Source organism: Cryptomeria japonica, chromosome 1 (assembly GCF_030272615.1).
Source record: "Cryptomeria japonica chromosome 1, Sugi_1.0, whole genome shotgun sequence".
Taxonomy (NCBI): Eukaryota; Viridiplantae; Streptophyta; class Pinopsida; order Cupressales; family Cupressaceae; genus Cryptomeria; species Cryptomeria japonica.
In genome coordinates this window covers 289,499,715-289,513,833 of record NC_081405.1, presented here as the reverse complement: position 1 = coordinate 289,513,833, position 14,119 = coordinate 289,499,715, and the positions used below count along the sequence as shown (strand labels likewise).

The 14,119-nt window shown below is 33.4% G+C and overlaps 1 protein-coding gene across 1 annotated transcript; it reads left to right on the top strand.

Annotated features, from left to right (window-relative positions):
• The first annotated feature begins 8,673 nt into the window (after positions 1-8,673).
• Positions 8,674-9,596, top strand: LOC131048846 (uncharacterized). The gene has a single exon (XM_057982920.2). It carries the CDS (start codon positions 8,834-8,836, stop codon positions 9,344-9,346), a length of 513 nt encoding a protein of 170 aa, XP_057838903.1. The 5' UTR covers positions 8,674-8,833; the 3' UTR covers positions 9,347-9,596.
• The last annotated feature ends 4,523 nt before the right edge of the window (positions 9,597-14,119 follow it).

The following is a 14,119-nucleotide window of genomic DNA, read 5'->3' as shown; positions in this document are numbered from 1 at the left end:
TAATTTTTGGGTTTATTTGTGAGCACAGTTGTCCTTGTGAGTTTTCCCTAGGCAAACATTGTCATGAAGGGGGAGTTGTAGAGATATACTCTTGGTTCTTTTGTTATAGCTGATTATATTTAGGTTCTTGTTATTCCACGAGTGTTGTGTTGAATAGAGAATGTGTTATATATTGGGAATGAGCTTGTTGTGAAGTGTATTCTATGACAGTTGAGATGGGAACTCTTATGTTTTGAATTGCAATTTATCCTTCATGAATTTATGGATTTGCAATCCATTTGTTTCACTTATTTGTCTTGTCTGGGCATCACTTCTCCTTTTGGTTTCAAGACTTAAGTACTTTTACTTGATTTTTATGTTGGATTCGTATTTCTGGCTTTTTCCATCGATTTTGTGTTCTGAGTCATATGCACCATTTATTTAATCATATCCGCTAAATATTTGTTCAAATGTGCTACTTAATTAGTCATATGTGCCAATCTATTAAATGTATGCACCAAAACATAGAGTAAATGCACTAGTTCAGGCATCAAATGCACTTCAAAAATTATCACATGTGCTTTAGGCTTGGTCAAAAGTGCCAGTTTGTTGATCAAATGCGCTAATCTGGCTTAATTAAGTATTTCTCTAGTTTGTCAATCTGTGATGTCATTTTTTGATCTGTTTTCATACCAAAGGCATATTTGGAAGTTTGTTGATGTTCTCAAGTTCTGTATTTGTTATATTTGAAGATCTTTTATAGTTTTCTTTGCTTCTATGTGATGTTGTGCTTCGCTATTTTGGATTGGTGCTCTCTATCATGTTGAGAAGTCATGGTAGAGAGGGTTGATTTATTGATTTCAGATCAGCAAGTTGATGTGCCTTGCTATTGGAATTCTTTCATTGTATCGTATAGGTTTGATTGCCTTATTATGGCTTTGGTGTTTTATTATGCTATGAGGCTCCTTATTGTTTACTAGGCATTATGATTACTGGATGTCCATGTACATGCGTATGGTTGCATGATGTTGATTATGGTTTTTTCAAATTTATATGTTGCTATGAGCCTCTGGTTGTATTTATGTTTTGGGAAAATGTTAGGGGGAGTGGTCTTCTTTGTGATGACTGGGATCATGAGAGATAGGCTTGCATGAGGTTCTTTGTAAGGATATATGAAGTCTAGATCGCCAGGGTACATTGGAAGTTTACCATGATTGTAAATAAGTGATAAGATTAATACTAAATTAATATGATGGGTAACCAGATTTACTAATCAAGATAATTAATAGTTGAGCCCGATGACTTAAATCTAGGAAGGATGTTTTAGGATAGGCATGGGAAGGCCATTGTGATGGCAAGTCAATCTCCCTTGATCTTTCATAGGTTGATATGGCTCCACATGTCCATCAGGCTTGTGCCATGTGTTATAGTATTTGTTATGTTAGAGGATGGCATGTGATCACACTCCACTCCTACATGTGTCCCCTTGTGATTTGTAATTATGACTTGTTCATTTGCATTTATGACTTGATGATTTGTAAGCCTCTGGGAGTTTCTTACTTGTGGTTGTTTGTGGTTGGATCATGCTTGAGAGTCCTTATGTAATTTTGTCTCTTTGGTTGTTAGGTGCCAACTTAGGTCTAGAGTGTGTGTTGGGACCTTGTGTCATCTCCTAGAACAGGGGGTGCTTCCTTTGGTTCCACATGGTCGGGTGGTTGGTTATTTTTCAATCATTGGGATATTCTTATGGATTCATCATTTCTGGATGTGGATTCTTCATCTTTATAACAACTATGGATGTTTCTTGTAGTAGATTTATGTAATGGATATTTTGGATTCATGTAAGGTACTATCATATAAATATGTAGATGTAGTAGGAAGATCCATGCTCATGATGTATTATTCATATGATTGTAATTGTAATTGTATGGTAGTTGGTATCTTAGGATCATGATATGATTTGTAATAATGAGACTATGAGATGTATGACAATGATCCTGTATATGAGAGTAAATAGTTTCATGAAAATGTCATCTTTGTAATAGATTTAGATTTAAAAAGGGAAATGATTTATGTTATTATTCATAGTAGTTTAGAAAGAAAATTCATAATTATCATTTAGGATGTAGATTAATGTGTGAAAGAACCTTAAGTAAATGGAATGAATATAATGTAGGAACTTTGGTTGATTAATAATATCATGTTGATGATGTCATTCATGTGGTTGCATTGGAAAGTTAGGAAAGTATGCTTAGCATATAGGAAAGCATTAGGATTCTTGCATTATGCATTTGGAACTTATGTTAAAGGAAGTAATCATGCTAGGAATTTAGATGCATGAGTGGCATGGATATGATGACTATGTGTATGCATTAGATAATGCATTATCATTATGGATGGATAAATAACAAGTGGATTGCATATCGTAATGGAAGGAAGTATATAAGTTGCATTTTTTTAAGATTAAGGATTAATTAATAATAAGTGTGGTAATCAATGAGTAGAATGTTATTGCTTATGATAGTTGTAATAAGTAATGACATTAAGGTGCCCTACAGAGATAGTTGTAATGATTGTGGTGTTTATTCCGCTTGCGTAATTAATTATTGTGTTTATAATTTATGTTCATAATGATTAATGTTAATGAATGTAATTGTAGACGATGTCATGTGTTGCATTGGTTGTAAATAATTTTTTTTTTTATCTCCATTAGTATGTTAGATGCTTAGTTTCTCTAGGGTATTTTGGCAAGCATTACAAGTGCAGTTGATTAGGTTTCTCAAACATTTGGTGCATCACCTCTTAGGATAGGTTTTCATTTCAAAGCATTCTTCCTATCCCTTTTCCCGTCAAAGGTTAGTTTGTAGGAGGTTCATCAAAGAGAACCAACTCATGCTAGAGGTTGATTTCCATCATAGGCAACCCACAGGCCTATAAATCATACCATGTTTCACAAGATTGCTGAGCTTTTAGCTTGAGCATCACGGGTGCAATCTTGGTGACAACAACTATAAGGGCAATCTTGCATCACCCAAAAATATTATATTTCCCTTTTGTTTTCTAGTTTTCTTTAGTTGTTTGGGAGCCCATGATGACAACTTAAGAGGTGTAGGACACTCAGAAGCTTGAAACAACTAAAAATATTCACCTGCTACTTTTAGTAAGTTAGCCTATTCAAGTTCGTATGGACATGAAAACTGACCCCAAGGAGTGAAATTGAAAAAACAAAATGATTGGTGAAAGAATCATCTCAATATCCTGCACTATTTGGAAGATATTAAAGTTTTTTTTCCTTGATAAATTTCTCTAATGAAGTTTCAAACTCAAAATTGAGGACCTTGGAAGACACAAAAAAAATTGAGATGTATTTGGTGATGTAGGTCTCTTCATGAGCTTTCCAACAATATTTATAATAACAAATTAGATGCTTGAGTCAAAAGTTATGGCTCCCGAAAGTTGTGCCACCAAAACTCAAGTTTCAATGAAAAATCCACCTAGCAAGAAAAAGAACATATTGTTGGGCACCAAAAAGAATAAAGGAAACTTTCTAGAACATCATAAGGCAAATATAGGTTCTAAATAAAGAGGTGAATTGAGATTTATAGGTTATAGATCCATCAATACATATTGTGGCTCCAGATTGTAGGGTTTTCTTAGAGAGTTGATTTTCTTTGTAATGATTTGAGCCTATGTGGTTGTAGCATGTACTTTTATGAACGTTGTATTTCTTATTTCAATTGGATAATAGAAAGCAAATGTTTTTTTCTTGCATTTTACTATTTATTTCTCAGCTGTTGTTGTGTGTTTGAGTTTGTAAGGGGAGTACCCTTCATCAAATTCTCATGGTGTCCTTAGGCTCATCATAAAGTACAATACTTCTATTACTTATCCAATATGCTCAATTGATCATGGATCAAACATATATTCACAGTGGCTAAATGTTTCCAAGTTTCTCCTTTCCATTCCATCCCTAAAGTTGTATCATTATCACCATTGAGCAAATATGTGAATTGAGTGTGATGGTTACTTTTGAGTTAGTAGATAATGCCAAAACATATTAGTGTTTGTACTTTATGAAATGGTATAATAGATTTTAAGATTTATTATGATTACTATATTGAGAAAAAATGCATAATAAATGAGTTAAAACAATTTGAATGAATATACACATTTTTAACAAAGTTTTTATAAATCTTGTATTGAAGATTTTATTTCATAGATATGTTTTTGTATGTATTTGTGTTCATTTAATCCTATGTGCATGTCTTAAATGTTTTTAGATAAAATGATATTAAATAAATCATGTTCAAGGCCTATATTGCCCCCCAAAAAGTGTTGTAATTATAAACAAGTAATTTCACATGTCTCATGTTATTATGCTAGGCATGTGTAAGAGTATATAATAGAAGAGTCATATAGGTATCATTTCTTCATAAGTGTAAAAGTTATTAATTTATTCTAACCAAGTAGCCTATTCATTCACTCATTACACAACGAAAAACTTACTAGATAATATATGCTTTTTTCTTATTACATTAGAGAGGGAGAGTGCTTATTCATTCAATCATTGTTTAATAGAGATATTACAGGGATATAATAAATGGCTTTTCTTGTGCTAATTGTTCTATTTTTAAGGATTGTGTGTGTGATCAAAATGGTTATCTAATATATTTTCATCTTCCGAAGGAAAGTTTGATGGAAATCATTAATGGAGTCTCATGGTTTTTTGAGGAGACCTTGTATGATTTTATTTTTATAGAATTTATTATCAAATTCTATATAAAATTTGGCAAAGGTTTCACCATCTTTGATTCCAATGGAGATATATGCTTTAGAGTGGACATATATGCCCTTGCTTTTGACCACATTATTCTCAAGAACACTTAGGGAAAACAACCTATCACACTACACTACAAGGCATACACATCTTTTTTGCATTTTATTTTATATCTTTATTATGTAATTGATTGTATGGTTGCACGTGTTTCTTTGCAACTTCCTAGTCTACACCAGAGTTAGGAATGTTGCCTGAGAGATAAATTGAATGGTAAGAAAGTCCCTCTTCACTATTATGAGGTTTTTTCATTTTACCAATGAAAGAGTTCCTCCTTGGATTTTTCATTAATTATTTCCTATCTTTACAAGAATGTGATTTTTGTGTTGGTTAAAGGACTCTATGCAAGTTAGTGATGTAGGGATCATACTTGAAAGAGATGTTTGTAGTCTATGTATTGAACCCAACTTCCATGAGGTTTTCATGATGCATCTTGTTATTATGCTTGAACAAATCTCCCTAGTGACAATAAACTTTCACATATAAGAGGATCACATATACATTGAGATAGCCATGCTACCCTCCTTTGCTTCCCAAAAATAAAAGAGTAAGACACTTTACTTTAAATTTTTGGTATTTGTGTCCATACAAACAATTCATAAGTTATGGAAAATTTTACCAATAATTTAATTGATGTTATATATTAATTTCATTCTTAGTTTTTTTTTTAAACTATGCCTGGTAAACTTTTTAACATGATCAGTGACGTGGGCACAACATGCCCTCTGGCTCCATGTGAAACACTTTTGACTCGAAGCTATGAACCAATGAGGCCACAAATGGGGGACCTCATCTCCACACTTCACTTGATCAAACCCGCGAGCTCAATGACCTAGCGAAAGCACAAGGCATGCAAGCATAGTGGTCCAACAAGGATTTGAACCTTGGTGGCCGCTTCACCAACAAAGTGTTTTAACCATGACACTACATGTCTTATTACAATTCATTCTTAGCTTTCATATTCTTTGATGTTATACTAATTTTATTCTTAACTTTCATATTATTTAAAAATATTTAATGCTCAATTATTTTAATTTTTGTTGTCAATTTATGACATCAAGATTAAAATACATTTTTTTAAATTTTTCTTTTAGCATTTCATGTTACCATGCCAATCACAGTAGACTATGTAGAGAGGTGTGCACAAGGCATTGGACATCTCTCTACACTCTACTTAAACATCACATTCTTTAATGGTTGAATAGTAAAAATAACAATTTGACATTTCATCCCTACAAAAAAATGGGTAACTAATAAAGTTCATTTCTTTTCTAAATATCGAATGAATTAACATTCATTGAAGGATATCAAATTACTGAACAACATAGAGGTGTAAATTCATTTATGAGAGCTTGGAGTATATGTACAAAAACACATACAAGACTTATTTGAGCCATTTTAGAAATTTTTACGTAGATTTTAATTTTAATTATTTTTTTCTACTTTGCGATAAGGATTTTATTTGTTTCTACAAAAAAATATAGGTATACGAAGAATAATATTGGATCGGCTAACATTCAAAATTATTATAACTCAGTTGTTTGAGCACAAATGGTGAGGGTGATGGTATGTTTCTTGATTATGTCATCAACCAATGTTTAAAACCCTAGATGTATGATATAAGGGATGAGGTTAGGATTGTGCCCTAGGAAACATTGATAGAATGGATACCCCTTTGTCCTTAGCTCTTAGCTAGAGAAGTCTCAACCTAGAATCATGTTCCCGTATCCAGTAGCAAAATAAACTCATGAATTATATTAAATCCATGCTATGAGATTTCCACAATCCATAGTATAGAGCAAAGTAGTTTCTGGATTTGATTGTATATAAAATCCTCCATAAAAAAAATAAAAAATAAAGATTAGACCTGGCAAGACTAGTGAGATTTTCTACCACCAATCCACTTGCTCTTTCATGATGGAAACATTGAAATCTATCAAGGAGTGTATTTCAATTCTAACACACCCTCTAAGATACATTCATGTTGAGATCAACAATGATATCCAATTCAAAATTTTAAACATAATATAATTTATTTATAATATATTCCACATAGAATAGAATTTCAACTAGGTGAAAGGACTTAACAGTCGCCACACTAACACACCCTCTGAACTCCTTAATGATATGTCAAATTTCACAGATTTTTTGGGTTTCTTTGTATGTGAATTAGAGCTTACGATGACCATTTTGAATTTTGGGTAGCTATGCCAAATGAGGGAGGATTCATTATGTGCATAAAGGTCAAAAAATGGTCATTTAGAAGTGATGCATTATACCTATTCATTGATGCCCCAATAATCATGTGCTACAACCACCAAAATATTTTTTTATAACTAATCTAATACACATTCCTTTAATAAATGTTTTGACCAATACCTATGCATAAATGACCATAACCTAGAGTTTTAAGATAAAGCTTAGAGTTAGGATTAGAGATGACATTTAATTAGTGTCAGGGTTAGTGTTCAAATAGGGTTTAGACTAGAGTTCAATTAGAGTAAGGATTATTGTTAGGATCATATTTTAGTTAGGGTTAGAATTTAATTAAGATTCAATTAGTGTTCAATTTAGATTAGGTTTCTTTTAGGTTTAGGGCTACGATTCAATTAGGATTAGAATTTAACCGAGTTTTATAGTTATCGTTAGAGTCCAATTAGGATTTAATAAGTATTGTAGCTAGGGTTAGGGCTAGAATATACTTAGGGTGTGGTTTAATGAAGTTTTAAATAGGATTAGAGTTCACGTTTGAGTAGGCTTAAGGGTAGAGTTCGATGAGAGTTAATGTTTAATTAGGTTTAGGGATAGGGTTCAATAATGGTTAGGGCTATGGTTAGGTTTACATAGGGTGAGGATTTAATTATAATTTATTCATAATCTTAGTTTAAGACTAACCCTAACTATAACTATACCCTAACCCTAACTATAGCTAAACCCTAACCCTAATTAAATCCTAACCCCAACTCAAAGATTTTTCCCTAATTGAACCCTTATGTAGCCTAACCTTAACCCTAATCGCCATTGAACTTGAACCCCAACCCTAATTGAATTGTAACCCTAAGTATACATTTGAACCTTAACCACAACCCTATCATTAACCATAATTCTATCTCTAACCTTAACCATAACCATAACCCTAATTGTATCTCTAATCCTAACTATAATCCTAACCTTGTGAATAACTCAATTTAATTAGAGATTAATAATATTATATTATTATATTTAAAATACTATATATTATAATAACATTATAATAAAATTTATTAAAATGATAATATTAATTTATTTATTTAATGTCTTCACTATTGCGCAACAACAATGATTGCTACTAGCTTATATATATTTAATAATATAAATAGAATAATCCGAGAGATATCCTTCTCAAGGTGCCTATTTTTTATTATCAATTTATCACATTAAATTGCAATAGATACCTTGAGAAGGATATCTCTCCGCTTATTCTATATATATTATTAAATATATACAAGCTAGTTACATATTCAATGGTTAACTAATAAGTGCACAAATGAACGCTTATTGATACATGTGAAATATTTTAATGCCTTTTAATTATCATGTATTTATTATTTTCAAAGATAATAATTGTGAAATATTTTAATGCCTTTTCTCTATAGTATATTATTTCTCTACTACTTTAAAACAAATAATAATTCATTAATTTCTATATAAAATTTCGTTTATCAAAATTTTATTGTTGTTTTTGCCAATTTGATGGGTTAAATTGCTAGGTAGTTTTGAAGAAAATGAAAACAAGTTTTAAGGCTTATTTTGAACGAGTCATTCGCTTCCCCAAAGCCCGCCGAGGGAAGAGTGAGGAGCAGAGCACTCTATAAAATTAAAATTGTGTGTACGTATGGAGCAGAGGTAGGCAGGTCACATCGTATGTTGTATTTGAATTCTGTGGTGTACATTGCAAATCTCAATATTTTCTCTCACTCTCCAAATTATGATAGATCGAATATCCATTTCTAACCAGTGTTTCAACCCTTCATTGTATCCATGGCGTTTACAACTGTATCACTTCATTTCAGCTTGCTGACCCTGCTTCTGATTCTGCATTTTGTAGAGAGTGAGAATGAGAGCATGTACGATATCTTGGAGAAATATGGATTCCCATCAGGCCTCCTTCCAGACACAGTCTCAGACTACTCTATCGACACAAACAGTGGTCGTTTGCAGGTGCATCTAAAGAATACGTGTTCTGTTTGGGTGGAAGAATACTCTTACAACATCCGTTACAAGCCCTCCATTACAGGAATCATTTCCTACGGATCGATCTCCCATATTGGTGGCATCTCTCTCAGGAAGAGCGCCTTTCTGTGGATGCCAATAACAGGCGTATCTGTTGCAGAAAATGGAGATCTGGCCTTCCAGATTGGACCTGTCACAACCTCCTTTCCACGCAGATACTTTGAACAAAAGCCCGTTTGCCAACAAGTAACATCTTCTAATTCAGTTTTGTCATTGTTTGGGCGATTTCAATCTGTGGATTCCAAACATTCTATTGATTAAATTTTGATTTGGGGTTTCAAGTTTCTTCCTCTGTTCTGATTTTCACTCTGTGGTCCATCTTGCCAAAATAGCTAATAGGATAATTTTTATTCATTTGTCTTGTACGATTCAATATACAGAATACAGTAGCACATTCAGCTATGGTTACAATAGCGCTTGAAATTACGATTTTTCTCCCAGATGTATTAGTTTAAAAGCATCAATGATTATAGGTAAATGAGAAATGCTGGACTGTTAATATTTTCACTGAGGCAAATTTTATATTGGATATGATATTCCTTATTTTCTCAAAAATCTCTTTCCATTCTTCTGTATACAAATTTGGGCTCAATTGCATTTATTTCTTGCATATATTGTTGGGTTCATTTTCTTAGATTTAAGTAAAAACCCCAAATTTTATATATTAATGTAGTTCTATAACTATTTGTAATCATTTCTGTTCTACCTGGCAAACAGCTTCTACCATAATTGCAGGGAATGGTCATATTAAGATGCCTAGTTTCAAACAATAATGGTTAAAGGATGGAAGTAACTAATTTTCAGAATAGTATTTATATTGATGCTTTCTTATAATTTTAGATTGGCATAATTCAAAGAAGGATCAGTTTGTGGCCTCAGCGAACTCCAGGAACTTTGATCTTTACAAAAATTTAAAAAACCAACGTGACTCCATGATATTGCTTGATGCTATTTTCATTAAAATAATGAGGATCAACTGCAGCACTTCCAGAATTCAATCAGCGAGAATTCTTTCTCGGTGTAGCACATTCAATGAGTCAAGTCTGACAGAGCAATAAGAAGCCTTAAAATTTGACAATCAGTCCTGTTCCCCATAGAATCTGGGCACTAAATATAGACAGCAAATTGGCCCTGAATCTGAGTGAGAATACTATTTGATGAAATTAGTAGGCACCCCATGTCCAGCATCTAATTGCTATTGTATTACTGCCCTTGGAGAGTTTAAACAAATGAAAGGATGTTTCGCTGCCCAGCTTTTGGTATTCACAACCAGAACAAAATCTTCATAAAAAATCTGGTTATTGGGCAATGCATTTAAAAACTTATTTGACAGAAGCTTCGCTTTGCAGGGTCCAGTCGTCACATCAATTCCCATGAATTCTCTATATAGCTCACAACATTAACTCTAAAACAGAAGTAAACATAGATAATGTCCTGGTTCAACTGGGAATTTAAACTCAGGCTGAAACATCTTCAACTGTATTGTGTGCAATCTACAATTTAGACATTTGGAACATGTTTAATATGTTTCGGTAGCTTAAATTATTCAACTAGAAGTAAAGTTATATATCATGCTACAAATCACACTAGGATAAGTGATGTGAAGCAGAATAAAAATTCAAATAACAAGATAAATTAGGGCATAATTTGCAACATGATTAGACTGTTTAGTTTAACTTCATCTCACTTTCTCCAACATAAGTGAATCAACAGGCTATTCAATTGTAAAGCACTAAAGCACCAAAAAAAAATAGAAAACAGAGGAAAAGAATTAAAACGGGTACTGACGTATTGATAATCTGGGTGGGCACCTATAGTGTTCTGATATGCCGATTGTTCCAAATCCGTTTGAACCCAGAAGTCCAGTGTTCAGAAATATATCCACCCAGATTTCCAAAATAATTATAATCTGTGAGCATCCATGATTCCATAGTATCCTGATATGTTGAATGTTTCGAATCTGTTTGAAGTTGAACCAGAAGTCCAGTGTTCAGGTATATATCCACCCAGATTTTCAACAATATAAAAATAATCATAATCTGGCTGGATGCTGATTGGTCCTAATCCTTTAGAACCAAGAAGTCCAGTGTTCAGAATATATTCACTCAGGTTTCCATCGATATAGAAATAATCATAATCTGGCTGGGCACCCTGAGTATCAGTATTCTGACATGCTGATTTTGTAAAATCGATTCGAACCAGAAGTCCAGTGTTCAGGAATATATCCACTCAGATTTCCCCTAATATAGAAATAATCATAATCTGGTTGGGTAGCCAATGCTGATTGTTCCGAATCCGTTTGAACCCAGATTTCTAACAATATAAAAATAATCATAATCTAGTTGGGCATCCAGAGTATTCTAATTTGCTGAATGTTCCAAATCCGTTTTGAATCAAAAGTCCAGTGTTCAGGAATATATCTACTCAGATTTTCAACAATATAGAAATAATCATAATCTGGTTGGGCACCCAGAGCATTTTGGTATACAGATTGGTTCAAATCAGTTCGAACCCAGAAGTCCATGTTGAGGAATGTATTCACCCAGATTACAAACAATATAGAAATAATCATAATCTCGCTGGGCAACCAGCGAAATCCGATTTACTGGATCAAATCGATTTAAACCAGAAGTGTTCAGGATTACATCCACCCAGATTTCCAACAATACAGAAATAATCATAATCTAGCTGGGCACCCAGAATATTCTTATACGCTGATTGTTCCAAATCCGTTTGAACCGGAAGTCCAGTGTTCAGAATGTAATATACATCCCCACCCAGATTACCAACAATATAGAAATAGTCATAATCAGACTGAGCACCCAAAATGATATGCTGATTGTTCCAAATCTGTTTGAACCAGAAGTTCAGTGTTCAGGAATATATCCATCCAGATTTCCAACGATACAGAAACAATCATAATCTAGCTGGGCACCAAGAGTATTCTGATATGTTATTTTTCCAAATCCGTTTGAAACATAAGTCCACTGATCAGGACTATATCCACCCATATTTCCAACAAAAGAGAAATAAACACTTAGATGACGGGATGGGTTCATAACTTCATTCTATGACAATATTTCTCCCTAGCGGGAGATGATCAGCTATAACTTGAAATTATAAAAGAAAATAGTAGAACAAACCATCTAAATATAAATCCAGAAGAAATGATCGAAAACAAGTTTGACGTTGAAAATGAAAGAGTGCGCATTCTATTGTCAGAGATAAGGGTTCATACCCTGCTATGATACACCTTTGTTTTAGGCTTTGTTCATATACCTAACTTTGAATACATAGCCATAGTATGTTATGGGAGAGAACCTACCAGTTAGTTATCACTACACACCATCTTAGCTCTACAGGTTAAGTTACATGTTTTCATCCCGATTTCAAATCCAGATCTTCTGTCATGACCTCTCTGCCAGTGAAGATCAAAGTCAAATCTTCACTATGCCAAAGTAGATAAGCATCTATATCATCTCTAATTATTTAGTTGCGAATTCTTTCATCTAGATTTGATTTTTTTTATTGTTTCGTTTTCATCATTTAATTAGGTTTAGATTAGTGTATAGGATAAAAATGTATACTTTGTTATTTTACACTTATTTCTGTTGTCTGAGATGTAATATTTTGGTGTTCAATTTGTTTAGTTTTTCATTCGATCAAGATTTCATATTTGTTTGTTTTTTTTGTTTTTTTGGACAACTTCATGCATAGTCTCATTCTTTTGAAATTCATTTTTTATTATTCTTAAGATCAACAATCTTAGAAATTGATTGTTACTTGCACATCAAAATGGTTCGAGCTGAGCATCTAATATCTTGAATTTAAACTATTGTTCTAGGTAATTAGTTGGACATCCAAGGCACAAGAGACTTGATTCACATCACTACAAAGCATCATAAAGCTTGCATTAACATCACATTATTAGTTACTACACATTATCCTCATCTAGGCATCTCACTTCTTTGCTTAGCATGTATTCATGTGTACATTGGCGTAGGTGCTTGGTTCATATCAAGGAAGTCAAAAGGCTTTTCTTTGTCTCTAGCAAGCCCCTAAAGGTGATTTTAACATCACCAAGTTTTAGACATAGGTGTGAGCATAGGCAAATAGGTCTAGACGCCAATAAGGGCAAAGTTCATATTTGCTCTAACTAGGCAAGACTACGCCAAGAGTCCACTACATTACAAGTGTGGATTTTCCCAATACACTAGAAAAGATAATATCAATAATCTTCAATTGTCTAAGTATTATTCTAGTACAAGATTTAAATTTTTGTGCATTTGTCATAACATATCAATGCATAGTCTCATTCCCACTTGAAATAACTAAGTTCATCATCAAAAATTGATAGTCACACTTGAGATAATTAAGTTCATTGTATCGCTCTAATTTGCATTTACTATGGATTGTTGAGTGCAATTTGAAACATTGATTCAAAACACAAACGGTTTCTTCTAGAAGAATTTTTGTAAATATATTATCGACTTTGGAAAACTTATACCAACTATTGCATTTACTTTTTATAATCTAAGCTCATGTTTATGTTTTTGAATAAGTAAAAACAGGTTTTAAGGGACCCGAAACCCTTTACAAGGCAGGTTTTGGAAGGACCTGCAACCCGAACGGAAAGATAAACTTGAAAGTCCACTCAAAGAAACATGACACAAATGAGACACAACATGGCCAAACCAAGGATGAGGTACAACACAAAAAGGACCCCCAACAAGAACCAGCGAGCTGCAAGAGACCAACAGCCCCAACCCAACTAGGACGGATCAAGAGTTTGACCTACCCTTATGGGATCGAAGGGTCATATCAAAAGAGGACTGAGACGATTTAGATTTTTTACTTTTAACAATAATCCATCCCTCCTCAACCCTAGCAGCAGCCTTTTGCCAGGAGGATGGATCCAAAATAGAGGACCTCCCATCATCAGGAGGAACAGGGCCAGCTTCCGGAGAGGTAGGGACAGCAGAAATCAAAGGATCAGACAAAGATCCAGCATCAATCTGGGAAGCGGGAAGGTCA